The sequence below is a fragment of the Poecilia mexicana genome, unplaced genomic scaffold, assembly GCF_051168715.1.
Source record: "Poecilia mexicana isolate PSO_F unplaced genomic scaffold, ASM5116871v1 scaffold_10, whole genome shotgun sequence".
NCBI lineage: Eukaryota > Metazoa > Chordata > Actinopteri > Cyprinodontiformes > Poeciliidae > Poecilia > Poecilia mexicana.
Window position 1 is genome coordinate 25,273,102 of NW_028263379.1, and position 27,942 is coordinate 25,301,043.

At 38.8% G+C, this 27,942-nt stretch overlaps 2 protein-coding genes across 5 annotated transcripts; one reads left to right on the top strand and one right to left on the bottom strand.

Moving 5' to 3' along the window:
- Positions 1-4,686: 4,686 nt before the first annotated feature.
- Positions 4,687-19,157, top strand: rnf44 (ring finger protein 44). Of its 4 annotated transcripts, none has more exons than XM_014993660.2 (11): positions 4,687-5,700; positions 8,806-8,998; positions 9,572-9,794; positions 9,882-10,049; positions 11,053-11,226; positions 11,340-11,501; positions 12,594-12,709; positions 12,991-13,078; positions 14,498-14,619; positions 14,693-14,792; positions 14,892-19,157. In XM_014993660.2, exons 2-11 carry the CDS (start codon positions 8,892-8,894, stop codon positions 14,952-14,954), a joined length of 1,323 nt encoding a protein of 440 aa, XP_014849146.1. In that variant the 5' UTR covers positions 4,687-5,700; positions 8,806-8,891; the 3' UTR covers positions 14,955-19,157. The 4 variants fall into 4 exon arrangements, with proteins under 4 accessions (XP_014849146.1, XP_014849145.1, XP_014849147.1 ...); XM_014993659.2 differs by lacking the exon at positions 4,687-5,700 and adding an exon at positions 5,731-7,432; XM_014993661.2 differs by lacking the exon at positions 4,687-5,700 and adding an exon at positions 5,734-7,432 and having other exon boundaries at positions 9,882-10,001.
- A 1,792-nt stretch (positions 19,158-20,949) lies between these two features.
- faf2 (Fas associated factor family member 2) lies at positions 20,950-27,940 on the bottom strand. The gene is made up of 11 exons (XM_014993657.2): positions 27,830-27,940; positions 25,789-25,857; positions 25,535-25,669; positions 25,361-25,437; positions 25,143-25,281; positions 24,974-25,059; positions 24,768-24,859; positions 23,703-23,880; positions 22,578-22,749; positions 22,355-22,498; positions 20,950-22,239 (listed from the first exon to the last, which is right to left on the bottom strand). The coding sequence occupies exons 1-11, from the start codon at positions 27,890-27,892 to the stop codon at positions 22,057-22,059; spliced, it is 1,338 nt and encodes a 445-aa protein (XP_014849143.1). The 5' UTR covers positions 27,893-27,940; the 3' UTR covers positions 20,950-22,056.
- Between the last annotated feature and the right edge of the window lie 2 nt (positions 27,941-27,942).

The window sequence follows — 27,942 nt, forward strand, 5'->3', positions numbered from 1 at the left end:
TGGAGGCAGTTCCAACTACTTGCAATAAGAAATATTATTGCATGATAAGAAAATGACCTTTCACTTGATTTCTGACATCAGTAAAATTATGTCTACATAATTTTTCCTTATTTTGGTTTGTTTCTAAGTCACTAAAATAGGGACTAAAATGTCCTGACTTTGTACTGAAAAACATGGCTATTATTTTGACAAGTTTTCTTAAAACTCTTATTGTTATAGTTTTCTGAGATAATAGTAGGTAGGTAAATCTTTTTGTCGCATTTTATTTCTTAGTTGAACAAACAGATTCACCTCTTCTTTCTTCAGACTAAAGAAAGGTCAAACCAAAACCAAAGTGGAGACCAAAAGTAACTAACCACTGGGCTACCGAACATCAGGGTTTAAATCTTATAAATCACGTCACAGTGACTGTACGCTGTCACCATAATTTCAACAGTGAAAGACTCAAATATCATTTTGCCTTGATTAATATAGCTTAAAAATTAACAGCAAAATGTTTGTCTGGCCACTCCCAAACAAATGACAGCAAGCAAATGGTTAAAACGCCTCAGAGGGTTTATGGCAGTGAAGCTGATTTATCGGTAGCTTCTTCGAATTCAGAAGTATGACGTGAAAAAGAAACATTTTCTGACTTCATGTGGAAAACAGAAAAATATCCTATTGTGTATGAACCGCTCAATGTAGGAATTTTGACGATTACAAGACTCGATATGAATAATTGAATTCTGAGCTTTTTAACACCTCCGACCGTAGTTAAGCTTTCCTCTTGTCCACTGAGATCAGAGTTAAGAATCTAATCTGTCAGCATTGAGGTGTTGAAAATAATATGGTTCAAAAAGTGTTTACAAAAATAAGCTGATTTTGTCTCGATATCTCCAGAACTACACAGGGAGACGTGAAAACAAAACTCTTTACGGTGAAAATAAGATCAGCAAGCTAGTATTTTAACAAAATTTAAACAGATTTAATTTGTGGAGCTCCAAGCTTACCTGGTGAGATTGGCAGAGGGCTTGCTTGCAATGATGTGTGGATAAGACCTTTGGTTCTTGTTTCTCCCAGTTATGATCCTGTCAGAGCTGTAAACATAAATGATTAACACGCATAGACCCACACAACCAACATCACCGCTTCTGGTCCACTCCCTTGTTTTAGCGATGTCAGGTTAAGCGTATTAAAAAGTAGTCAATGAATTGAAAAAGAAAGTTTAAAATAACTATCATATCAAACCTACGGTACCTATGGCTTGATGTTAGCTGTATATCCTGAAATATTCATTAGAAGGACTAATGTCCATACAGCAAAGCTGCAGCTCCATCTGGCTAAACTCGTCTCTAGAACATTCCTGGCTCTGTGTTCATGTTGGTCAACAGAACCACATGGGGCTCTGAACGGGTCCCTCAGTTGTCACTGAGCAGAGCCAATGAGACCAGAGGGTTTTCTAAATTGTGTCTCTTCAGAACCAATCAGTAGGTCCCCGTTTTGTTCAGAAACTGTGGATCCATGTCATAATGAGGGCTCCTTTCGGCCCTCCCCCTCTAATTAAGGGGCAACACACAAAGGTCTACTGTACTCACCAGCTTCGTTCACAATCAAATATTTGTCCATGCACAATGGGAGAGGATCTCAGCTTTTAATGAAACAGAAAACACTCAGCAGTAGAAATGCTGTTCACATGATCACACAGTTCTGCGCCTCTACATTTTGCCACTTTAAAACGACACAGTTCAAAGTATTTTATTTTGGTTTTAAGCTGTTCTTCTATCAAGCTGTTCTGTGAAAGCCGATGAGAGGTGTGTTAGAAAACATCAGTGAACAAACAATCTCATAAAGACCAAGGAACGCAGACGACAAGTCGGAGATAAAGTTGTTGGGATGTTTAAGGCAACAGCAGCTTTAAAAGTCTTGCAGTCTTAGGTGGAGATAAACACAGAGCAATCCAAAAAAATAACTTCAGACTGGGATGGAGGCTCACCGTCCAAGCAGGTCAAGAACTCCTATAACACACAATCAAAGTTACAATTGAATGGTTTAGTGCAAAACATATGCATGCTTTAGAATGGCCTAGTCAAACTCCTGACACAAATCCAATTGCAAATATGTGACAACACTGGGAATTTGATATCAACAGACAATGTCCATCCAATCACCTACTTTCCTACTTTTCAAAGAAATTTAGATTTGAAAAAAGTCTTAATATGAAAATGTCTAATTTTCCCTGTAAATATTAGTTTTTCTATTAAATTCCCCATCTTTTGAGAAGACGGCGATAGGCATTTATTGCGTAAAACAAATAGGTACTAAAAGATGACGTTCCCTTCACACAGGACGTTAATACTGAGTTTAAAATGATGCCGTGTCACTTAGCAACTCTGCGGGTCTTCATGTCATATAATGTGGACACAAAATCCTCAGCCAATTACTGCATACACGGCTGGTAACTTTGCGTCTGTGTGGTACACACACTAATCTGCAGTTCAGGTCCGACTTTATTAAAGAAAAAAACATGAGTTCCATGTAAGACCATCTAACTTCATCAAATTAAGCAAACTCATCTCATTATTATCCAGCGTGGCAACCAAATTGATAAAGGTTACTTATTGTGTCAAGAAATAAAGTCAAGAAATAAGGTTTTTAAACAAGGAGGTGATTGTACAAGACACTTCTCTCAATTTATCAATAAACCTGGAGGCACGTTTAAACAGTGAGTAACATGGTGACTTGCATAATGAAGATAGTCAAAACTTGATCGAGAAATGATTCTGATTGGTAAGCGCAATGTGCCGTCACAAGATAACATGTTGGTGGATATAAAATACAGTAATTGTTTCAAGACATGTAAAAGATCTCAAAGTACGTGTCAACGACAGCAGTCAGAAAAAATGCTTCCTTCTGCCTTATCCGAATAGACTTTGGTTTATGACTTACAGTTCTGAACACAACACTGATATAAGTGGGTAGGGACCTAATAAATCCTTTGCTAAGATATACCAGTAAACAGAAACATACAAAAAAACCTTACAGTTAGTCCTTGATTATGACGTTCCAAATGGAAAATATTTTACGTCACCATAATAAAACAGTGGCACTAGTTTGAGATATGTGCTGTGCTGAGGAGTCCATCAAGATGCCTAAAGAAGAAAAGGCATCAAGTTAAACAGACCTTTACTGAGAAGTTGATCTTTTCATGTTTTTTTTAAAAGCATATGCCTGTAACATTCTTCTTTTAATCTAATTTTGCCATGTTTCTTTTCTTGTCTGACTTCTGTTCTTCAACTAGCATTCTGATATATTGTTGTTGTTTTCCTTGATATTGTCCCCTAAGAAAATAAAAGACAGAAAAAGAAAAGAAGAAAATAATCCTGGCCTGTGTTTTGCTCTCCTCCTTAAATCAAAGTCCATGGTGCTTGTCTCTCTGTCAAGTCAAATGAAAAATGATAAAGAAGTCATATTTAGACATGCTTATGAACAACTTACATTCCTTATAGAAGAACAAATAATATTTATGCAGGTGAATTTACTGTTATTTTACTTCACATCACAGAATAATTCATTGGCCACTCCTTTGTCAACTGAGGATGATGACAAAAGAAAATGTTGGATTAGAGGACTTTTAATATTATTTTTTGCCCCCTCTTGTGGCGGCTAAACAGCATAACTTGTCCTAAAAAAGTGCTATACCTAAAACCTTGAGATTCAAGACCTTGAATCGCTGCTATGGTTCGATTACAATACCATGTTATAAGACTGTAGCTCTGTGCAGGAACTGAAAGGAGCCCCAGAGAGCACAAATGTCAATGTTTTTATTGATTCTGAAGTAAACCAAGCAGTAAGGGAAGGGCAAACCTTCAAAATATTTTAATGAAATGAAAGATCTATGAAAGCCAGAACAATGAAAGAAGTAAGTGATTAGAGGGGATTTTGAGGATGAGTTGGGGCTTGCAAACACTATGAATGATTTTTATGAAGATTGTAATGACGAACAGACTTTTACAAAAATACAAAGGAAACTGTTTTTGTTGTCTCATCTTCTGCGAGTCTGCAATCAATGTTCAGTTAGATTTATTTTCTACAGCTGTAAAATCAAGGAAAACTCCAGGCCTGGCAGGACAACAGTCAGACTCCTTAAAGTTGGTGCAGACCAATTTTCCTTAAACCGTTTAACCTGTCTCCCATTAAGCTAAAGGTTTACAAGCTCTGGAAGGAATCTAGCTTGTACTAGTGGCAAAAAACAAATACCCAAGAGAACTTAGTGATTCTGAGCTTGTGGTTTTGACCTCTATTCAGTTTATTTGAGCATTTTACTTGAGCGTTTAATACGATTCAGCAAATAATGATGGTGTCTTTAAAATCAGACATCAACCCAAGTTTGCAGAGGGCAATGTTGTAGTTATTCTGTGCAGGATGGAGAGATTCAACACGGACCTGTTGTTTTGGAAAGTGTTGTTATGAGCATTACCTGAAGGTGAATATCATCAAAACAAATTATAATATACATCAGGAAAATTACCCACCCTGCTGTACTGACAATAATCAAAGAATTTCTTGTGGAAACCGAGGACAGTTGCGTTCCTCTCAACTTCGACCAACATCCATGCAGAGACGTTTGCTATAGGTCGAATCTTTTTAACATGGATTTAAAAAAAAAAAAAACGTGTTTTATTTTATGAATCTTTTATTGAGTTTGTTTTGACATTTAGTTTTATTCAAGACATAGCAACTTGTCCTTGAAAAATAAGAGCTGTATGTCTGTTGAGAGAATAATTGGCATTCGACAGTGCCCCCTCTCTGACATAGAATGGAGTGGAAGAAGGCCAAAATCATCCTAGTCAGCAAAGATCATCCCCTTTAGAGGAAATGGTTATTCTTCCCTTAGGTGAGGGTACTGGTTGCTATCTGTGAGGTGCAATTGTACAAGTAATATTTTGTTCCAAGGGCTGTTAGAGCTCTTGACCAAGCATGGCACAGTTTAGAACATTTTAGACTGCTTTATTCTTTACAAATGTCCAATAAATCAGTTGAATGGTGTTTGACATTTGAGTATCATTAAGCTAACCAAAGGAGCTTACTTAAAGTCCATTGCCATTACCAGCATGGTCCTGCTCCTGTACAGCATACATACAAATAATTTGTCATACCTCTGAAACAACATAAACGCTTGAAATAAGTGAACAGCATGGCTTTCTGAAATACGCCTTTTCGTCGGTAAACCTGTTTATTTTAATTGTAAGACAGATATCTTGCGGCTCTCAACAGAAAGCGAATGTCTTTCCTCAAGGTTCATCAGTGAAACGAGCCTTAAACTTTCAAAATCAGACTGAGACGCTTTTCTGTCCATTACGGTAAAAATGGCCGCTCGCCGTGCGCTCCCTGCCCTTGCAATACGCCGAAATGGGGGTGTAACTGACAACTGCAGAAACCCAAAACATCCGCAGGGCTGGTTTAGCACTGCCTAACCAAAAATGTGGCTTTTACGGGTATAATCTTGGAAGTTGGGAAGCCATAAGACGGCACAATCCATTCTCAGTATGTGCCGATAACGTGGGACGCTTGTTATTAGGACCTTTTTCCCCAGCAGTGGTGAAATCCACGGAATGTTCCACACGGTAACAGCTCGACCAGAGGATGCCGCACTTAGCCTAACGAGATGAGAGCGTTATAAGGGAAATATTACAGATCAGATGGTCTCACATTAACAATCAGGTAAATGCACTCTTCCCTCTTGCTGCTGCTTTGGCTCTGCGAAATTTCGCAAAGTTGCGCGACATTTTGTTGCGGAAGGCGGCTTGATTGTTAGCTGTCATCCTGCTCAACCCCTCCAGCCCCTCCTTGTTTTGCTGCTACCGAGAGCGATGTTGTAATGTTTACATTTAGTGCAAGCACGGCGGCTCCTCTCTTTTTCACCGTCATCAAATAGGTGCAGAAAGTTGGACGCGTTCAGAACATTGACGTAGTCGCTCCAGCGCTTTGGAGTTTAGATTAAATTACACAACATAATTCCATAAGTCTCTGTAGACAAAACGGGCCTCGCACATGACACGGAATCTACTTCGGTGATTATCAAGTGCAGCATCAGATTTTGCAGCTGGAGCCGACGTTGGCCTGCAAAAGGCATAGATGAAAGTTTTCTCCTGACATGCAGAGAGCTGACTAGATCAGGAAAGTGCAATGTTACATAACCAGGACGCTCTGGCCTCCAGTGAGAGTCAGCACAGAGCTCAGTGAAAGTTTGGTCAGGATTTTAAAAAAGCATTACGTTGTCTGAAAGCTTGCTGTAACTTGCATAAATAAGTTTTGAAATGTGAAGTTAGTAGTTAATGCGATGTTATTAGTGAAGTAACTTCTCTTAAAGGAAAAGGCGCCCAAAGTCTTTGTAGGTTCACTAGATCTGTTTGTGTTATGACTGTTATATTCGCTAAATCACCGTAAACCTGTCCCATAGTCGCTGTTAACCTGTTCAACTCTGCTCCGGACAAACAAAATAGCTGTTTGCATTTGTGTTGTTCCTTGCACGGATTAATTTTCTTGCACGAGTTTTGCAGAAATATACAAAGCATAAATTGAACTGATATTCTAGTGCATGTTCTTTATTTAAGATCGCATTTCCTTTTAATCCACAGTTAATTCTAAACCTGGATTTTTACAGCTGTTAATAATAGCATTGTCTTCATTGTGAGCTACTATGTGACCATCATTTTATTTGCTGCTGATTCTCTGGAATCTTTTTCCTGTGAAGAATAAACTAATAATTTTTTCCACTCTGTTCTATTCCAGAAGAAAACAAAGAGCAAACAAATGTACGCTAAAGTTATATAGTGTAATTCTATTTATTTACTTTTAGGTTTCCTTGCCACATATGAGGGAGCATTTCATTAATAAGCCAGTAACAACAGGCGCCGCTTGTTTTGATACATTGTAGCTAAGACTCTGTCTGGGATGTCTGCTGTCTGCGATTTCTCTGCCCTCATTGGTCGCCGACATGAGGGGGGCGGGGCTTTATCATAACAATGCACTTCAAGAATCATACACGCGCCAACGGGATGTTTTCTGTCGTTGGGGAAATAACCTTCGCTTAGAACGACTGTTAACGGCGTTTCCCCTCTCAGGTAGACGGTGTCGGTAACGGTTAGCGTTTCCATGGTTTCCGGGGAGCACGGCTCTCCTATGCAGCAACTGAGAGCGTGTGTAAGGTGGCTAACGTTAGCAAGCTAGTACCCTCTCAGTCGGGGGTGGGGGGGCACGTTTATTGTCAGATATCTGACGGAAGAAACGGCAGTCTGTTGATGGCCTGTTACCACTACATTCTGTGTTGGACAAGGAAATTCGCTTAGTCGAAATCCTTTGAAAATAAACAACTCGAATGGGATACGAGATTTCGGAAGCCGAAACACCTGCAGCCCTCTCCAATCACCAAGGAAGCAAACTAGCTAAGAAAGTAAGCTGTTGTCTGTGTTTTACTTAAGCTTATAGTAACATGATGATATGGACGTGCTCTTTCCTTGGTGTAACATTAAACTGTGCTGTAAACACAGTAAAAATGCGCGTATGACTTCGCTATGACTAGCTTGCTGGTCACCTGAAGCTGGGGAGTGTTGGACAAAGCATTAGCATAGCTTCGCTAAGAGGACACATTAGTTTTTCACAAAATGTAAGACTTAAAGCTGGCTAAAGCGTAGTATCGCTATCTACTTCGACAGTCTCCACAATGCTTTGCCTTAGTCTTGAAAGAAAACTCTTGCAACGTAGCAGTGGTCTCAGAAAGTGTGCACTAGCGAGCAGTGCTTCATGCCTATCACATCTTTTGTTGTTGCTTTGTCCTATGAGCACATGGCATCCCATGTTTTTGTTAAGGCAAGCCACAGCGACCCCTGTTTATTCCATGGTGTTCACTTATAAACAGAAATAAAGTCAGCCCAGGTATTAGCCAATTTATCATAAAATATACAAATTAGTTCTATATGAAGTGGAGATATGCTGGCTTCCTTTTTTTTGCACTTCTGTATATGCAAACTATTTGGGCTTCATGCATTACTGGGAATAATACCATGGTGCCTGCATGTGCCATAAAGATTTTATAAAATCATTAAAATAAGTCTATGAAATGTATGTTTGCTTTAGTTGAGCAGATTTCTTCAAAACAGCTGAAGTCATACACATGTATTTAGTTGTTTAAATGATTTGACCTTAAACCTAATAATCATTTAAGCTTCTAATTGGATTAAATTTAATATGTTTAATGTGTTGGACTTTATTTAGACTTTACGTTCCCTTTATACTTATTTTCTGCCATATTGGCCCTGTGTGGGGATCACACTGCTACTCTATGTGTGGCAGAACACACTGCAACTCCTCAACCTTTGAAAGACTGTGCAAAAAGAGGCTCTTTTTTTTGTTGTTGTTGGGAACATTAACACATATTACCAGGTAATAACCTGGTAATGGAGATAACATATATTTTGGACAGATAAAAGATTTAAACCAAGCGGAAAATTTATTTTTTCTAGAACATTTTTACGCAACAATTGTTTCCTGCCATCTGCACTAAATCTAATATGTAATAACATTCTTCTACATTTAGCTATAGGACATAATTACTTTCAAAGTGGGGCCCCTGCTGTGTTCAAAAAGTGCCTTTTTCTTTTTTTTTTTTTTTTTACTACAAATTGTGACTAAATGCAATTTCATCCCTAACTTTTGGTGCACTTTTTTAAATGGAAAAAAAAATCTTTACAGGTCATAATTTTCTATGCTTAAAGATCATATGCATACAGCATTGTTGATTTGATGTTTGTTTTTCCTCTCCCACAGGGTTAAGACAATCAGAGGCCACATACAAGTGCCTCCACTGTACACTTTCTTTCCCCAGAGTGTGACTCGTCTGCACGACGTCACCAATGCGACCATGGGAATTAGCAGTAAATAGGCTGCCACCAACAGCCCCCTTAAACCCCAGGAGGTTCCTCGGAGAGCCCTGCAACGCCCCAGTGCATCTCAGGAGAAGGTGACGTTTCTTCACATCTTTTTATTTTATTTATTAATTTATTTGTTTTTATTTCAAATTATCTTCTTTGAGAATGTTTTACATTGAAACTAAATCAAAACCTGAAAATATATGAGCTGTTCATTCACACATGGATTTTACGTGTGCAGTCAAGGTTTGTTTATAACGTGTGGAAAAATGTGTGTGGTCTGGTCAGATCGTCATGTAATGATTTTTGGTGCATAATCACATTTCCTCCTGTTGAACTTGGTTGAGTTAGTGTGGCCACATGATGATCTGTAAATATGGTTGCCTATACACAAGCAAAACATAGTAGTCAATGAATTCATGAGAAAATGAGAGAATAAAGTAGAAAAGGTGCTCCGTTAAATTTGTAACAAAACAAGACATGATAAAAATCAGCAATCGTTGCTCTACACTTCTTTTTTTTATCCATGTCGATGTATTTGTGACTGAACCAGTGTGAACAGGGCAAAATGTTTGCATGTTTTTTTTTGTTTGTTTTTTTTTTTTTTTTTTTTTGCAGCCAGCAGCAGCAGGGAATAAATAAGCTTTTCTTCTTTTTCTCCATAGCCCACCAGTGAGACGGCAGTGGGGGAGACGAGACAGACCTGTACTGCACACTTCCCAGGTCCAGGATGAGAACTTCCACCACCTGTTTTTCTCCCAACACCCCCAACAGGTTCCTTTAGATGAGTCCAGACAGTACAGCCACACCAGCACAGCACCACGCATGCTTCACCCTGCGACCCACCTGCCCCAGCAGAGCCCCATCATGGTGGATCTACATGACCAGGTAACGCAACGCCAGGAAAAGACAGAATTTTCATTCGCTGTGCGAAACCCTCTCGCCGACCGCCTTCGTTGTCTCTCGTTTTAAAAGATGCACCAGGGATCCGTTCCAATATCTTACACTGTTACGACGGTGACGACCCATGGATTTCCCATTCACACTGGGCAGCCCCTTCCAGGGTGCAACACTCAGCAGCTCCCAGCATGCTCGGTAATGTTCAGCGGACAGCTCTCTCTGCTCTGCTGCCTTCCTCCTCCTGTGAGTTTGAAAAGGAAGAGCTTAAATGTCAGTGGCATCCATGTAGCACACCATACCAGCCATGCAATCTGTCACTGTTCGCAGCAAAAAAAAAAAAAAAAGAAGCGAGTTGCTTGGTTTAAAAATTTGTCTCCACATTTGGACAGTAATTGGCAGCAACTCAGTAAAATACACAGTAATTCTTTCTGTGGAGAAGTTTAATACATTGCCTTGCAAAAGAATCGATAACCCTTGAACTTTTTTGCACTTTGTCACATTACATTCAGAAGGTTGGGTCTGCTTTATTGAGATTTTATATTATGGTTTAATCAAAATATCCTATAATTGTGATGTGTAAGCGAAGTTGTGTCAATTTCTATTTACTCTGACTTTTATAAGCAAAATTCCTTTTAGACGTCTGCTAAATAACGTGTAATCATAGAGCACAGGATCGCTGTAAGCATATCAAGACTTTGCCATCCACCTAAACTGACAAGCTAGAATTTAATTAGAGAAAGGTGTTTCTACAAAATATTGATTTAGCTCAGTTAAATACCAATCACGTCGCATTGTTTAGATTTCGAGTTGTAAGAGAATTTGTAAACAGTGTGTCGTTTTCTTCAACTTCACATTTATGCGGTACTTTGTGTTACCTGGAGAGAAAACTTAAGTTAATTAATTTCTATTAACCTAATTGGAGGGTTTTGGTTGTAGTGTGACAAAATGTTAAAAGCTCTAAGTCCTTTTGCCAGACACTGTATGTGCTGCTGTAGAAATTAGTCATTTTGTTAGACTGTTGTTGTGACCGTACTGTCAGTGGTGTGTTTTTTGTTGTTGTTGTTTTTCTTAATGCACTGTGTTGCCTCTGTTCACTACATGCTTACAACATGCTCTCATTCAAGCTGGCTTGTTGTTAATATCAGGAGAAAACTACTTTTATTTCTTATGGAGGATTCTTTAGCTATGGGTTTGATTCCCTGAAAGTCATGTTTGGTTCTTTTCCTCTGCTGCCTTTTCTCCCCAGCTCATACAGGCATGTACCATGCAGCATATACCTGTGTCTTATCAAGCTTTTCCACCGCTGATGTCCAGCGAACATTTTGTATTGCACCCGACCCCATCTGTACCCCCCCACCAGCCGCCGCACCTTACTCCTTTGAGCCAGTTTGTCCCTTTACAGCCTCAGCACCCACGCATGGTAAGTCTTATTAAACACTTATTAATATTAACAGAACAAACAACAAGCCTTGGCTTGTGTGTGAATGTCTTCTGAGCCTGAGAGTCTGACGATAAGACATTCTGTCCTTCTAGCCTCTACAGAGGGTAGACAATGAAGTTGACCTAAGAGGGGACCAGCACCCATTAGGCACCTTCTCTTACCCTCCCTCTCATCATCCACCAGCGCTGCCTCCTTCACTGCCCCTACAGTATCTTCCTCAAGAGCCTCTGCATCAGGAGCTTCCCTTCGGAGTGGTAAGATGGCTTGCCAGTCCTTTTTTTTTTTTTTTTCTGAAGGGGAATTGACGGTGCCCTCATCACTTTTTTTTAGCCTGACCTATTTAACACTTGCTCAGAAACCCACATTCACAGCTGGAAAATATTCATTACATCCACGGACTCATAACGGGGTCCTCTGAGCAGCTGAACTGGTGCAGTGTTGGCAGAAGCAAGTTGCTTAAAAGCACCTTGGTAGTTGTTCTTCTTACCCATAATGCAGCTTGCAATAAGCAGGTGATGTGTTTAGTATGGTTAACAGGCAAACATGGCCTCAACTAATTATGGTTTTCTGCTTTATGAAGTAGTTTGCTTAAATCAGTAACAAGAGCCTTCTTCCTTACCACTTTTATTTATAGTAATTATTGAAGGAGATTAAAAAGGACTTGTAACTTATTCATGGCTTCTGATGGTTTTAAGTTTGATGTTGAGACGAAAGAGTCAGAGCTGTTGATGCTCTCAAGCTTAACGCATCCTAAAGCCTATGATATAAGATGAGTGAGCAGCAGTGGACGTATTAGCCTGGCCTAGTTGTGCTTATGTATGGTATTTCCATTTGCTGCTGGCTGGGGGGGGGCAGATTGTATTTCTGAGATTCTGACGGGTGGGTCATCGGTCAGGGCTGATGGAGCTGTAAATTAGCCAGTTCTGGGCATCAGCAGGTTTCTCAGATCTAATAGTTCTCTTCTTTTAGCTTCAACAACACCATCTGGATAATGTTGAAGATTCTTGTTTCGTTGCTTTTATAGTCTTCAGTGTTTTTTTTTTTGTTGTTTTTTGGTGTTTTCTGATAATTTTGTAACAGATTGGAAGGTATTTTTTGCACAACTGCAAATTCTTCTTATTTAAAGCATAAACCTGAGATACACTAGGCTACTGTTTTTGCATTAGTTTTTCCACATTACTGTAAAATGATGCCAGGTTGTTTTTGTACGCCAAGATACTTTAAGTTTCTTATGTTAGCTTGTTTTAGTTTGATCAAAAAAGCCCCAAAAATGGCAGTGACAGGGTTAGGTTTTACCTGAGCTTAGTGATTTGTTTTTTTCTGGGGTTTTTTCATCCGTTTTGCAGCCATATCCCCACATGCTGCCACGGCGAGTGAACGGACAAAGATTTCGGTTGCAGCAGCCTCTCCCCCCTCCTCCTCCACCTCCGTCTTACTACCCTGGCTTCCTCCCTTACTTCCTGTAAGTACCTGCAATAAGAGCACTCTGTTGATGAAATTTAGAGAAACGCTGTTTACATTTAGGACCCAATCAGTTCTCGCACATATCTCACATGTACAAGATCACAAATAAGCTTTTCTTCTAGAACAAAAGAAGTGTGAGGCTGATAGTTTTGCTTACATTTATCACATGGGTTGATGTTTTTCACCCGGCTTGAATTTGCAGAGCGTGTGGTGGTACACTGAGGCTGATACGACTGGTTCAGTTTGTACACATTGGTTAATACCTCTCTTTCTGTTCAGGTCAATGCTTCCTGTGCCTCCAACAGCAGTGGGCCCAGCCATCAGCTTAGACCTGGATGTGGATGACGTGGAGATGGAGAACTATGAAGTTAGTGGTTTTTGTTGAATGTTTCTCATTCAACATTTGATGAAGGAAATGTTTTGCCTAATATAAATCTTTGATTCGTGTGTATTTTTGGGTAGTTCAAACAAAATAATATCAAAAGAATAATGAGATTACACTTCAGAGGCCATCCATTGCCTCTTCTCTCATCTTCCATGTTAAGTTCTTTTTGATGTAGACTGAATTTCCTATATAAATCTATTGACTACTTTAAAGGTTACATTTAGCCACAAGTTACATTTAGCCATTTATACATTTTGAGGTTTTTTTTTGTATCTATGAGATGTTAAAGCAGGTGGATATAGTCGTCTGTTTATTAGGAGGACCAGCAACACTCTGGGGCTGGCTAATTATGTCTGCTAAGGCAGCAAATCAATAACTTCTCACTGCTGTGTTGTTTACTTTGTTGTCAGAAATGTAGTAATAAGGTGCAGGAAGTTTCCTCTGAATGATAGACCAGCACCTTACAGCATTCTTAAACACAAATTGAACATGTAGTCCTTCAAAATGGCCACACTCAGCTAGCACCCGTTAGCTTTCACCCTTGTATAATTTTCGGACCCTGCCTGCTTTGTCTTTAAACGCGTCTTTATTTCATCTTTGAACAAACCTCTTTTTTTTTTTTTTTTAAAGAAAGTTTCTGCTTGAGTCATGTTTCTGCATGTCCAGAATATAAGCAGGGCAAACTTATGAAGAAACTCGCTCTTCATAAGTGTAATGGCACATTGATTGCTACCAAGAGGTCAAAGGACATCACAGGTACATGCAGTCAAACAAGTACATTAGTACCAGCCAAAAACAGGACTGCAAGAGTCGATATTAGCTTGAGGACTTACCTTCTAGTTTGAAATGCGCAGTTAACAAAATTGTGAGTTTAAGCAGGAGCAGTGATTGGCAAATGTTGGAACTAAGGAAAGATATTTTATCATATATTCTGGAGCTTTGCAAGCTGTCATTATTTCAGATAAATATACTTCCAGAGATTAATCACCCTAAATCATATTGCCTGGCTTTTGCATAAGCGCCATCTTGTGGCCTACCCCCAGATTTAAAAAATGTCCTGTGTGGAAGTTGAACACTTGTGGATCAACTGTCTTGGAAACCAAGGCGAACGCACCTGTGATGTGTCATGGATAAATATTATTCAGGTGATGGAACATCTAAAGATGAGGTTAGGTTTTTGTTGTTTTTGTAAGTTATAAACAGCAGAGAGGTTGCGATTCATGTCTTTTATGTATATTTATATGTTAAAAGTTTAATTTCAGACTTTACATTTCTTTGTTAAATCTGGCCAGAAAAATCATCCAGATAGATCTTGAAATTTTGAGTGTGGGATTGTTCACTCTTTGACCAAACATGGCAGCGGTCGCATAATGGCACCTTTTTCCTCTTTTGTCTTTTAAGGCACTACTGAATTTGGCAGAGAGGTTGGGTGAAGCAAAACCACGTGGACTCACAAAAGCAGACATAGAGCAACTTCCGTCCTACAGATTCAACTCAGAGAATCATCTATCTGAACAAACGCTGTAAGCCTCTCCTCAACCTTTCTGCAGATTCATCCTTTAGCAATCCCTCACCTATATGATTTTCTCCCCACAGGTGTGTTGTGTGCTTTAGTGACTTTGAGTGTAGGCAGCTACTTCGAGTGTTACCTTGTAACCACGAGTTCCATGCTAAATGTGTGGATAAGTGGTTAAAGGTAAGTTGGGATTTTTTCAGTAAAGCTTAGTTTTTAGCACACTTTTTTTTTTTTTTTTTTTTTCTGGATGCTAAAGCATTCTTACTTTTTCTCCTCCAGACCAATCGCACTTGCCCAATCTGTCGAGCGGATGCCTCGGACGTCCACCGGGAGGCGGAGTGAGACAGGTCTCTGAGTGTTGAACTGGAATGCTGCACCCACCAGAGTCTGTCTCAAATGCTGGGGACACCTGCCACATAACCTGCGTCCTCCAGTAAATATAGCTTAACAAACCCTCTACTCCTGCCCCTCAGTTGACGATAAGGAAACCCAGGATTGTTTCTGGAGCGCGTTGTTCCTCCGCTGTGCTTCGTTGTGCGAGTGTCACGAAACCCACTGCCTACAGCCAGAGTTCTGGGATTGCCAGCCACTTCTGTCTCTGCCCCCCATACATTGCAGATTCCAAAGATTTTCCCCTACAATGCATTATTTGCTGCTTTTGTTTACAGGGTTTCCTCTTTTTCATTTGTGGATTTTTTTGGTAGTGTTCACAAAAAAAAAAAAAAAAAAAGTAGGAGTCCTGGCATTGGAGGAGATGAGTCAGGAAGCCTGGAGGATGGCAGGCTTGGACGCCTTGTGCAATTAGCAGAAGAAAAAAAAATATTAGGAGTACTTCAACGTGGGTTTCTGTGTTCAGAGGCGACGCTTAACCATCGGAGATGCATGTTTGTGTTGGTGTATGGCAAAGTGACTTGTTAATAATGTATGTTCTGCAATAACGTATCGATTGTTTTTAATAGATTTCCTCCTTAATTGTTTTAAACTTTGCCAATGCTGTTGTGAAAGTGTGATTTGCTGCGGTGGCATACAGAGTCGGCTAAGCCCGAGGTCGTGGACTGCAAGCGGACAGGACGTGCATCTTGTAGGGGCGTCTCCGAGCCCTCCTAATCTTCTCTGGAACACAGATCTGTACAAAAGCAGTGATGGATTGATGGATTTTTTTTTTTTTTTTTTTTTTTTGGTGGGGGGGTTGTGGGGTCGTCCGCCGTTAACTGCACAAGTGCTACAATCCTCTCTCCACGTCGGCATTGTTTCCCTAGCAAGTGCGTGCGTATGTGAGCACGTTTGCGCGTGCGTGTGTGTGTGTGTGTGTGTGTGGATGTTTGTCCTGTTCACAGAGCCAATGCATTTTGTGTAACCACTGGATACAGGGCAGCATGCTAGGATTTGCATGAACTGTTGATTCAGACTAGCAATATTATCAAGCATTGCCACCAAAATGATTCACTTTTAAGAAAAGATGAGACATAGAAGCATACTAAAAAGAACTGCTTGCTCACCCAAAAAAAAAAGAAAAAAAAAAAGAAAAGAAAAGCACCACTGGGGGGGGGGGATAGCATGTGGTTACACTCTGGTTGTTTTAAAAGAAAGGAAGAGCTCGTCTAAAGGCGCCGCCGATGCCGACGAGTTCTGGAAGCCCGTGCAGGAAGCAATACGTGCTGTGAGCGGACATTTTCTTCCCCTTTTAGGAAGACTTTGGCTTTTTATTTCTTTCTTTGTGAGCCAAATCCAATATACGTATTTAGCCTACTGTTAAATATTTCAGATCTGCCTTTTTATGACGTTGACAAGCACAAACCTGTTACTAATCCTAAAAAAAAAAGTACTTTGTCGTTTCCACTTCTTCGAATAGTTTTTAAAAGAAGAAAAGAAAAGTGTTTTATTTATTGGTTTTATTATCCTCAAGAGAAAAATCCATTGAAGGAGACCGTTGAAGCACTAATGATGTTTGCATTAGGTGTCTGTTCTAATCTGGTAACTTGGTCAGGTCATTGTCTTGGGCTATGGTTAAACGGTGTTGTAAAAGAGCAACTGTGTGTGTATAGCTTCAGTGTGGATGCTTTTAGATAAATGTTTGAAGACAGACGAATGTTAGAAGTCTCTGGTGACGCCCCGTGTGTTAACACCAGCTGTCTTGTTTTCCCACAGTCAGAAGATTCAGCTGCAGCGTTCAGTTGTGTAGAGACACTGTAAGACTTCTGGTCCCTTCCTCCCTCCCCCCCCCCCCCCGCTCGTGTTACGCGTGAAAAACAGGACGTATAATTGGGGTTAGGGAGGGAAAGAGCAACGAATTAACTTTTGCTTGGAATTCACTCTTGTCTCTTTAACTGCCCCGGTGAGCACTAACAGGCAGTCGTAACCTTTGCTTTGACGTGTAAAGGATTCTTGCCTTTTCTTTACTTTTGTTTAAGTGAATGTGAGTCTTTGACGTGTGCCACCTTCAAGAGAAAAAAAAGCCATTTAAATGAGTTAAACCCACAGCTTTGAGAATTAACCTATGTGTACATATCTATTTGCTGGCATATATTGTAAGTTTAAAAAAAAAAAAATCTCTCAGGGCCTCTCGGTATATATATATATATATGAAAAAAAAATAAACAAAAATAAAGATGAACAGTCCATTTTTTATTTTTTTTTTTTCACAATGGAACGGATGCCATGAAAAGGGTGTATCTGAATTCAGTTTGGTTGGTTTTCTTGGACCATAAATGATTTATTGTAACCGATTATACTATTGTTTTGTCTGAAATAGTAAATATTACACCATTTAAAGACAGGCATGCAAGAAAAGATCAATACGTATGTTAACAATACTCACTGAAAAGACAACTCATTACAAGTGTATTATTCAAACCTGTTAGACTTCCGTTCTTGTACTCCGACCATATTTTCACACATAGCAGTTGTGATCCCATATTTAAATGTGCCACAGTGCACTCTTATCCTACCTAAGTCACTCCTAAATCGACTTCAGATGTGTTTTTGCATGATTTTAAAAGAGAGAAAAAAAGAGGGCGAAACAAATGTTACAGTGGAGGATATCTTAAAAAAAAAAAAAAAAAAAAAAATCTGGTGGGGGACCTATTTAATGGTGCACAATATGCATGCTCGTCAACCAGATCCCAACTGATTTTTTTTTTTAGCTCTAGTTGGCTCGGGTTCTGGAAGTTTGGATCTTAACGCTCAGCTGATAACTGCCATGCATTGTACTGCACACATTTGTAATAGAACTGAATGACTACAAGATTTTATTGCGCTAACTTCATTTTATATAGGGGGACATATTTAAAAGTAAAAAAAAAAAAAAAAAACCCGAAAGGAAAAAAAAGGTTAATTCTTACATACATTGTGTTACTGTTATTGCCCTAACGACTGAGAAATACACGCTCTGATACTACTGTAGTCTTATCAAAAAGCCATAGTGAAAAGGTGCTAGATGTTCTGCTTTTAGGTATGAAAACTCACACGCGTGAATGCAATAGTTTGTCATGGATCTCATGTATTCTTAAAGCATGTTATACCAATACCCCGAAACAATGTCAGTGAAAATCAATATAGTTTTAAGGGATTTAAGTAAAAAGCAAAAAAAAAAAAAAAAAAAAAAGAATAAAAGTGTTGTCATACTTATTTCAGTGTAGTACTGTATCTGCCTATCAGGCTCTTGCTCTCAGTGTATGAATATCTTTAAAAATGTATTGTTCACATATAGAAGATACCTTAATTCATGGTAATGTTAGCACTATTCCTTTATGGGGGAAAAGTATATTTAATTGACAGTATCCAGCAACCTTGTTAAATAAATAAAAAAGAAGAACCTTCCATTTAAGGCCTAGTTAATGAGCTAATTTTAATGATAACTCAAAATAGAGTCTTGTAGTCTTTCTGTTAAGAGTGAATAATGAATAATCTCACAGCTTGTGTGGTGCAAAAAAAAAAGTATAAATAAAAAATTAAAGGAATAAAAAAGATTTTCCAATAAGCAGCTAAAGTTTATTTAGGAATTGTGATTGATTGCTCCGTAGATGCCATTTATTGTTTACCAATGATATTTTTTGCTGTGGTGGGTTAGTGGTTTACTGTTATTACTCTCGGCCTCCAGGGGTCCTTGCCTGAACTTCAGATTTAACCCACCCACCCACCCACAGAGCCAGGGGGCATGTGTTCTGTGTTTAGGCAGATAATTTTTATTTTTATTTTTTTGCTTTGGTACTTGCACATTTACAGTTACCTCATTTGTTTTCCATGTTTGTATTTGCGAGGGTGGGCGGGAGAAAACTACTAATATATATTATATATAGGAAATGGTTCTTATTAATGTTATAATTTTTTTTTTCATTCCATTGGAATCATATTGTTTGTAGCATTTAACATAACTAGTTAGTGTATTATATATACATCTGTATACTGTTTGAAATTTTTAAGATTTGTACTTTTTTTAAATGAAAGTTGCTAGTTATGCTTTACCAAGTAGTGCAATCATTTTTTTTTAATTGTTGTGGCTGATTTGAGAGGGTTGTTCACTAATAAATGTATGATGTATACCAACGTGGCATTCATCTCACCTGACTTGCAGTCAAACAGTTTGAAGTTACCAACGGCAACTAAGTGCAGAAGAAGTCTGGAAAAGGATGGAATTTTGATTTCTAGACAACTTGGGGGCGAGGGGGGGATTATATATATATAATATTGTAAATCCATGATTATAATTATACAGATATGCACAAGTCCATAGATGGACACCCACTTCTATTTAATTAATTGTTACTTAGCAGGTTGCACCTCAGTCACACACTTGTACAAGCTTCTGGTTTTGGATCTATGATTACTGTATTTTCCCGACTATAGAGCGCACCTCACTATAAGCCGCACCCACAAAGTTTAAAAAAAAAAAAAAAAAAACCTGGAAAGGTACATATATAAGCCGCTAGTATCTTCGTCGTCCCTGCTGCTAGCATGTGCTTGTTTTAAATTAAAATTAGTGCTTTCTTCTTTGATTTCCAAAGCGCCCCCTGGCGGTTGAAGAAAAATCCACAGAAAAGCCACACCGGGCTAAAAGCCGCATGGTTCAAAGCGTGGGAAAAAAGTAGCGGCCTGTAGTCCGAAAAATATGGTACATTTCTTCAAGTTTATAAATTGGTTAACGTTGAGGAAAAAGCCCTCAAAAAATGTTTTAAAAAATTTTAGTCTTGAGTTCTGGCAAGTATTTCAGAAGGCTTAACATTAGACTTTAATTTCAAAACCAATTTTCATCTGACTTTGTGAATATTGTCACGTTAAAACATCAAATTGTCCAATCTGACCTAAACAGTACACAGTTACACCTAACCCTAACCCTTTTATTAGTCACATAAAACATGTAACAAATAAATAAAAAAAAGTATGTTTTGGGAAATCAAAGCTAAAAATTCCAAGCGCCTGACATGGCTGCGGCAGCTGTGGGGCTGTTTAGCTGCAGGTTGCAACACAGTAACAGTTAAATAAGAAGGAGGTGGAGTGCTCTGAAATTATTATTTTTCCCCACAACAGTTACGTTGTTGAAACCTGGGGACAGCTGAGTGTTTAAACAAGACAGCAATCCAAAGCAGTTTTAGTAAGCTTTTAAAACGGATAGAGCAGTTTGGGATACATTAAGCTTTTATAATGGTCCCAATCCCATTACAAAATGGATGGATTATGCCTAAAATCTGGGCCTGTGTCAGGAAAGAAACAAAATCATATCAATGACAGCATTCCAGTTAAAAACTTGTTAATCGTTCAATTCAGCTCCTTCAGCATAGAAAAATCCCAAATTTTGTATCTTGAATGTTGATGTAGAGGTGCAATATAAGGTAGGGCTGCATGAATGTATTCAAAACTGTCGGCATAATTATGACTGTGGATAAGAAAAGTTTGAGAACAATTGTAAATTCGCGAATCGAGTTCCTCTTAAAGAAAAAGGACGTTAAAAATCTTTTACCACGGAAAGTGAACTGCTGAAATAAATATGACATTCTGACTGGAATGTCTGGAAACGGAAGCAGAGAAGACGAGTATGGAAAATCTCACAGTCACACCGTCGACGTGCATAAACTTAATCACTCATGTTTGTGGTTGTGTTTTTAAACCTGATCCTAGTAGAAAAATCCCAGCTCTTTTGTCCCAGCAGTTCTGCATTTCTACTTGGAAAATATTTCTAAAACTGTCAGAATACTAGAAATCCGAGTCTGACAAACATATGGAATCACGACAGTAAAAAGTTTGACACGTGAACCATTGCTAAAAAAAAAAAAAAAAGGTTTTTGAAAAATTTTCTCAATCCTCCAGAATCAGTGAAATAAGACACTTACGCCACACAACGTTGCTGTACAATCTCAATAAACCCACATTTTTAAAACGTTTTTAATTTATAGCTGGAAAATTACATCTTTTACATGAGCCCATTGTGGCGTTACAGGCAAAAAAAAAGAAAAAGAAAAAAAAACAGGCATCTATGAGTAACCACAGGCACACTATGGGCAGACTTTTACTACACTAGTTACAGCCACATGTAAAAGCTGTGGCGTCTGTTAAATATTGTGTTTAAACTTCATACGATTGAGGCAGTCTGCTTTACATAGTAACAAACCTGCATTTGGTCGTTTAATGACAGACTGAAGTCAAAAAACAAACAAAAAAAAAACAATAAGGTCAATTTGAGGGTTTTAAATATTGAACTTATGTACAGGTTAATGGCTCGTTCAAACCAGGGTTCCCACGGTCTTCCAACGCTAGTTACACGTCCGCCCCTCCACCGCACATACCAACCCCCCCCACGGCGTACTCATCTTGAATAAAATTAGTTGTGCTTGTCAACGAATGTGGAGAAACTGTACAAACATTTGGCAAAATGGGTTTTGAATTCAGACGAATGGATCAAACAGGAATATTAGCAACAGATAAAGCCAAGGCATTCACACAATCCATTCTTCTCCATGCTGAATCTGCTGTATATATTTAACACAAAAAAAAACCTCTTTGTTGCCCAAACAGATCATTTGAAGATATGAACGTGAACAGTTATGCTACTGCTTTTATGTCAGCAGGTATTAATAAGCTACTCAGACAAATTATTGTTGAAGAGGGAGAATTGCTGACAGCTACTGAAAGAACAGAATTTAAAAAAAAAAAAAAAAAAAGGATTTTCAACATAAGATGAGTTCAAGGAACAACTTGAAGAAATATTTATTTGATAAAATTCAAGACTTTCCAGGCTATCGGGAACCCTGTAAACAACTAAATGTGGACTGGATGCAGGATGGTTTAATCTTCCAAAGGAAAATTTTATCTCAATGATCCCTTACACATAATGGCCATTTAACAGAATATGAAAAAAAAACAAAACAAAAAAAACAAAAAAAAAAACAAAAACAAATGTGGGTGGGTGTCAGAGGAAATGCGTTTCCACGTGGAAGAGGTATGTCATTTATTAATCGTCCGTCAGGTCCTGAACAAAAAGGACCTCGGAGCGGCTGAGTCCTGCCTCTTTCAAGGTCGGTGGGTTGGACTGCTCCTCGGTCGGAAGGCAGGGCAAGACTCGGCGAGGGAAGTTTGTAACTATCTGGAACTTCTCCGGAGTTTCTTTCAAAGAGAAAAGGAAGTCGTGTATTACCTGTAAAAAGAGGAAGAGCTGAGTGGGTAACCCGGAGCAGCTAAAGTTTTGAGCGTTTCGAGTTGACATGTGCAAGTGAAAGGTTTTGCTGGGCATGGAAACGGAGTTTACTCACCGTCAGAGACTGACCGAACAGGAATCGTCTCTCTACTCTCGTGTCGTTCGGCAGCTTAAACACTATTTTGACACTTTCTGGGTCGTCGGCCCGCGGCTCCGGAGGAAGACACTCCGACTTCCTCTCCTTCTCCTCTTCGAGTGTCTGGAGACAACGCGGATTAGAAATCGGGGGGACGTACGAGCGCGGAGCAGTTTCAAAAACAGAAACCCAAACGACTCACTCTTCGTCTGATTTCCTCTGCAAGAGCGCTTTGTCGGACCTTCTCCTCCTCTTGCTTCCGTTGCTCCATCTCTGCCCGTTTCTTTCGCTCCTTCTCCTGATCGGCACGCAGGGAGGCGAGGTAGGCCTCGTCCTGCTGCTGCCTCAGAACTTGGGTCTGGTTCCTCTCTTCCCTGAAACAAAAATGTTTGAAGTCCAGTGAAAAGGATGCATTTGGAAGTCAAGATTTGCTAACAATAAGGTAAGATAGTTTTTTTTTTTTTACTTTTCAAAAGTGAAAAATACATCTATTTTTCAAAAAAACTAAGAAGAAAATGCAGGGCATGCCTTCCTTAGTGAAAGAATGCAGGTGATCTAGGACACACCCTGGACTTCTGCTACGACATGCACCTTGTGACCTATGACCAGCGGCCAATAATCCTGCCAAGTGTCTGCGCTGGGCGATAAGACTGGGAAATAAAATCTCAGCATTTTTCATATCAGATCTGACTTCCGATTTTAATAAAAAATAAAAATAAAAAAAAAATCCCTCACTTACTTTTGTGAAAAAATATTCCAAATGTCAGAAAATATTTTCAATATTTTCAGTTATCCCTTCTGTGAGCTGTACGACTGCGTATTCAGGCTCCAAGAATTTAATTACAGGATCGTAGTCAGAATATTAGCAGGAGGAAAACTCAATTTTATCAGGAAAAAAAGCATCTTAAAATTATGTTGTTTCTATGAAAAAAAAGAAGCTTTGATAGAGTTTTCCAGATGTGTTGAAAGAGAAAGTATTTATGTGAAGTAAAACCTATACCAAGGTATAATTTCATAAAATGCTCAACAACTGTTTTTGTTATTTTGGAGAACTTTAACTTCATTTTTACGTTTGAATTCTCTGAATTACTAATTCATTCTACAAGTATTACAACTTTATTTTGGTGATATAATTAATTTTTCTCAGACTTAAAAGAGGAAGAAGCTGTAAAACACGTTTATGAAAAAATTTCATCTCCAAAGCCCAAAAATATGATTAGTTAAAGCCACAGTGATACCCTGGGGACGAAACTGTGAACTTACACTATGAGAATAAATTAGGAAAATGCATCCCTTCAAACTCAAGCAGATTGGCGATTTGTTGTACCGTTCAAGACGCTCCGACATCAGATATGTTTGGTTGGCATCCATGATGTAAGTAAGTTGATTGATGAGGTCCTCTGGCTGAATGACACCCTCCAGCCGTCCCACCACGGTCATCTTGCGGTCCTTCAGCATGATCATGGCCAGGAACGGGTAGGTGTTCTCCCGCAACGCCTGGGACACTAAAACACGCCAAAACACGTCGCGTGCGTTTTAAATCGCCTCGATTGAACGCTTCAAACAGACGTTTCTGCAGTTATTTTAACTCTAAGGTAAATGTGCTTTAATTTTCCAAAAATTAAACCACTTGTGTTGTTAAAAGCAACAGGAGTCTCAATAAGCATGTTGAGTCCTTTTCTAATAGAACTCTAAATTATATCTTTGTATTCACACAATCATTACTGCATTGAATTAAATATTACTTAGAACACCAAGAGGTGAAATGTAGAACACAAAGAGCCTCCAAGTTGTAACACCGCTAAAGGTTATATATTTTTGCACATTGTGACAAACATTTCTTATTTCTTATGCGATCGCATAACGGTCACACACTGACGAATGATTGTTAGTTTCAATCCTTAAAACTGCAGCTTGTAACTTTTATAAAACATGTTTATTAAATATTTGTTAAAACTCTCACTGTGTTGAGAGTTTGATAGGACAGATAATCTGTAAAAAAAATAAAATAAAATAAATAATAATAAAGGCTCCTGTGGTCCTACTGCCCTCTGCATAAATATACTAATCATTCAGAAACAACCAATCAGAGCCAAGAGGAGGGTCTTAGTGCAGCCAATCATATATGTGTATGCGCTGCTCATGCCTGCTAGTTAGCATGATGACGACAGAGAAGCACCTGTAATGGTAAGTTGTTTCTCGTTGAGCAGTGCGCACATGAGCATGTCAGATAACACTAAAACCTTCTGACTGGTTGCATCTAACTGGGAGCGGTGCATTTCTGCAAAAGTCAATAGTAGTGCTGGAAGGAACGCAGCAAAATTGTATGAAACTTACAATTATGTAAATAAATAATTAAACATGTATTGATCATAGGAATAACAGTCGTTACCTCTGTAACCCTCTGGTTTGCTAGTTGAGCATGCCCAGAAGAGCATTCTTGTGTTGAGAAAGGTTATGACCTCTTCCGTACATAACGTGGAGCTAAGAGACAGATAAGAAATAAAACCTTCAAATAGACTGACTTTTTTGTAAGCTTATTTCAGTTTTACATTTTTGACATTTAGATAACTGACTAAAAAACAATAAGTTCTGTACCGGCAAAACTCATCAGTGTCTTGATGATCATTCCCATGCAGATACACCAATAGGTAGCGGAGCTCCCGTTTGGCATCATTCAGTGCCTGCATGAATTACAGTAAACAATGTATTAGATTTTCTTCCAATCTTTTTTTTTTTCTGTTTGTTTTCATATCTACGGACTCACCTGGCTGTACGTGCCCTGGTAAAACACGGGGTGCGACTGACCATATTTTTCCTCAAAACTATGAATGAAAGACACAACGTCTCCGACAGGGTCGGTCACGCGAGCCCTGGGGTCTGGTCTGATGAATCGCAGGGCCAACCTTGGAGCAAAAGACAACACATCACCCAAAGTCCTCTTCCTGATTTGTGATAGCTTGTAATTAAATCCGCTATGATTACCTGAATATATCCAGAAGTGTGTAATAAGTAACTCTGAACGGTAGCATAATCAAATAGTAACCCCATCCTAGTAATCCCTTGGGAAAAGAAAAAAAAAAAAAACAGCACTGATTAACTCTATTCCAACTGAAAACATGTTTCTTGGTATCTATTTCTTAAATCAAAAAGACGTACCCTCGGCTGAGGCCTTGAGACGATGTAACTATATACTCTATGGTCTGCTGTGTTGACCTGGAGAGGTCTGGATGGTGGAGGGTTAAACACACTGGGAACTCCTTCCTGCTCATTAAGTCTGTCCTGAACTGCAGCCTGCAACACACACACACATGTAAACCCATCAAAATTGAGTTTTTTTTTTTTTTAGCATTATGTGCAACAACAACGACAGAGCGACAATAAAATGCGACTGCTTTGTCGTGCGACTTTACCTCTATGTTCCAATTATGCTGCTCTAATGTTCGGCGGCATTGGTCCATTGATTCCAACCCAGTTAAGTCCTGTTGGACACAAACAGAAAGTCAGGAGGAAGTCAAAGTAGAAAAGCTGGTTTTAGAACTAATTGATTTTCCTCCCACCCCCACAGCTACAGCTTCGAGCTCCAACTAACTCAGGATTGGAATAAATTTTTTTTTTGTCCCTGATAACATGAGGTTAAATGCTGCTGTGTGTTACCTACACATAACTTGGATTATACTAAACGGGCTACTATCAGTGTTTGCTGAAAAACAGCTTATAGGTCGGGTCGACATTTCAAATGACTGAGGGTCTGGCATATTTGAGCTCCGCACATTTGCAGTGTTTTGAAAAGCCTGATCTTTGTTTTTTAAACCTTACATTTGGTGCGGCTCACGTCAAGCACGGTCATCCCGGGCACGAGATTAAAAACTAAAATGAGTCCAAAATGTTTGCCTTCAACAAAGACACTCAATTTCTTGCTTTCATTTTTTGTAATCTCTTGTTTGTTTTGGTGATTTCCATACTTGCGTACAATGGTGGCCGAAAGCCAGTGGATTTGTTTTATCTTTTTAAAATCGATTTTGGGGCATTTTATATTGATTCTGAATTGTAGTAAATACGAATGGTGATTCCTATGTGAATCGACTTTTCGTCTTTATTTAAGCTGTTTCTAAAACCTTTGGTCGGCCAAAGGCCTCTGGTTTGCCTGAAGTTTTTCTCTTTCGTTAAATTAAAAAAAGGTAATTTAGTTTTCAAGTACCTGCACACCAAATATCAAATGAGAACATGCAAAGTCCAGATGTCATCATAGATGGGAAACTATTTGTTGGTTAATATCTTAAATTTAAATATTATGCTGAAAAAAAATGTGGCAAGTTGAATGCCACTTTGTTCAAAGGATTTTTTTTTTCCCTTTTACTCTTTTTAACACTGAAAACATTTCTTATACTAATAAAAATCAGACAACTTTTTTTCCACAACTAACCATATTATTTAGCTAGTATGACAAGGTTTTGGTTAGAATTGAGCAAATATAGAATAATTTGTGACAACGATAAAGCAATATTAACATCAACAGTAACTTAAGTTCTCTAGATGTGTAGATTATTCTGGTTTTACATTCAGATATGAATGAGACTTTGGTTCAGTTCAGTGCAATGAGTTGGGATCTGTTGTGAATTGGCGATATAAAAAATAAATTGAGCTCAATGGAATATGTCAACACCTTATTTGAAGGCATAAGTCAAAATAATTGCAAAAATAATAAAGAAATCCTGTCCAACCACAATAAGTCTTTTCAGCTTTTAACTTAGCTCCCAATATGATTGGATCTGATAAAAACTAAAGTAATCGTTTTGTAAATAGTTACCTAAAGATGACTACAGCAGTTGATCGCCTGCCATAACTAGATTACTTAAACAAATAGAATATACATTTGACTCGAGTATAACTGAGCTAAATATGACTTGATTCACACGACTAGCATACAGTCTCCTTAACACACATCAGATTAAAGGGACAACATTACATTGCCAGATCTTACTGTCACATCCTAACACGTTGAACAAACGAATCTGAAACACTGAGTCGTCATCAAACTTCAGTGTCAGTCTGAGAATGACAGCTGTGCTAATGTTGACTTAGCAAATGTTAAGTAGCCAACGATAAATGGAGACACAATCCAAGATTAATATTCCTAACAGTCGAAACATTGATGTTTCTGATTCACAGAGTTAGGCCGAGTTTGTGTCTATAAGAACAATACGGCAAAATTGACGCCTTTTTAGCCCAACCACGTCCCAGAAAGTCTGCTAACTTGTTGGTTAGCTTAGCTCCTTTTTGGTAGCTCTGCTTCCAGTTGCCGTTGGGGATCGTTATCGAAGTTAAGTGTATGAAAAAAAGGCTTTCCACACAACCCTTCGACCTGTTCACAACGACCAGCTGTGAGTGGAAACGTATCGACATTGGAGGTTTCAAATGGAAGGGTGTTAACGAGGATTTTTGGCTGTCTACCTGAAATTGAAGGAGTTTTTCAGTCTGCGCCTGGGATAATTCTGGCTCCTCTGGCGCCGCCATCTTACCTCGCCAATCATCTAGCCAGGCGTAAGAACGTCAACCGTCTTTTC

Bases quoted from the DNA above. Each gene is read 5' to 3' on its own strand.
- rnf44 (XM_014993660.2), top strand. From the start codon at position 8,892: ATGCGACCATGGGAATTAGCAGTAAATAGGCTGCCACCAACAGCCCCC. The intron at 11,502-12,593 runs GTAAGATGGCTT...TCCGTTTTGCAG, and splicing joins AGGAGCTTCCCTTCGGAGTG to CCATATCCCCACATGCTGCC. The intron at 12,710-12,990 runs GTAAGTACCTGC...CTTTCTGTTCAG, and splicing joins GGCTTCCTCCCTTACTTCCT to GTCAATGCTTCCTGTGCCTC.
- faf2 (XM_014993657.2), bottom strand. From the start codon at position 27,892: ATGGCGGCGCCAGAGGAGCCAGAATTATCCCAGGCGCAGACTGAAAAA. The intron at 24,860-24,973 runs GTACAGAACTTA...TCTGTCTCTTAG, and splicing joins GACACTGATGAGTTTTGCCG to CTCCACGTTATGTACGGAAG. The intron at 22,750-23,702 runs GTACAACAAATC...TTTTTGTTTCAG, and splicing joins ATGTCGGAGCGTCTTGAACG to GGAAGAGAGGAACCAGACCC.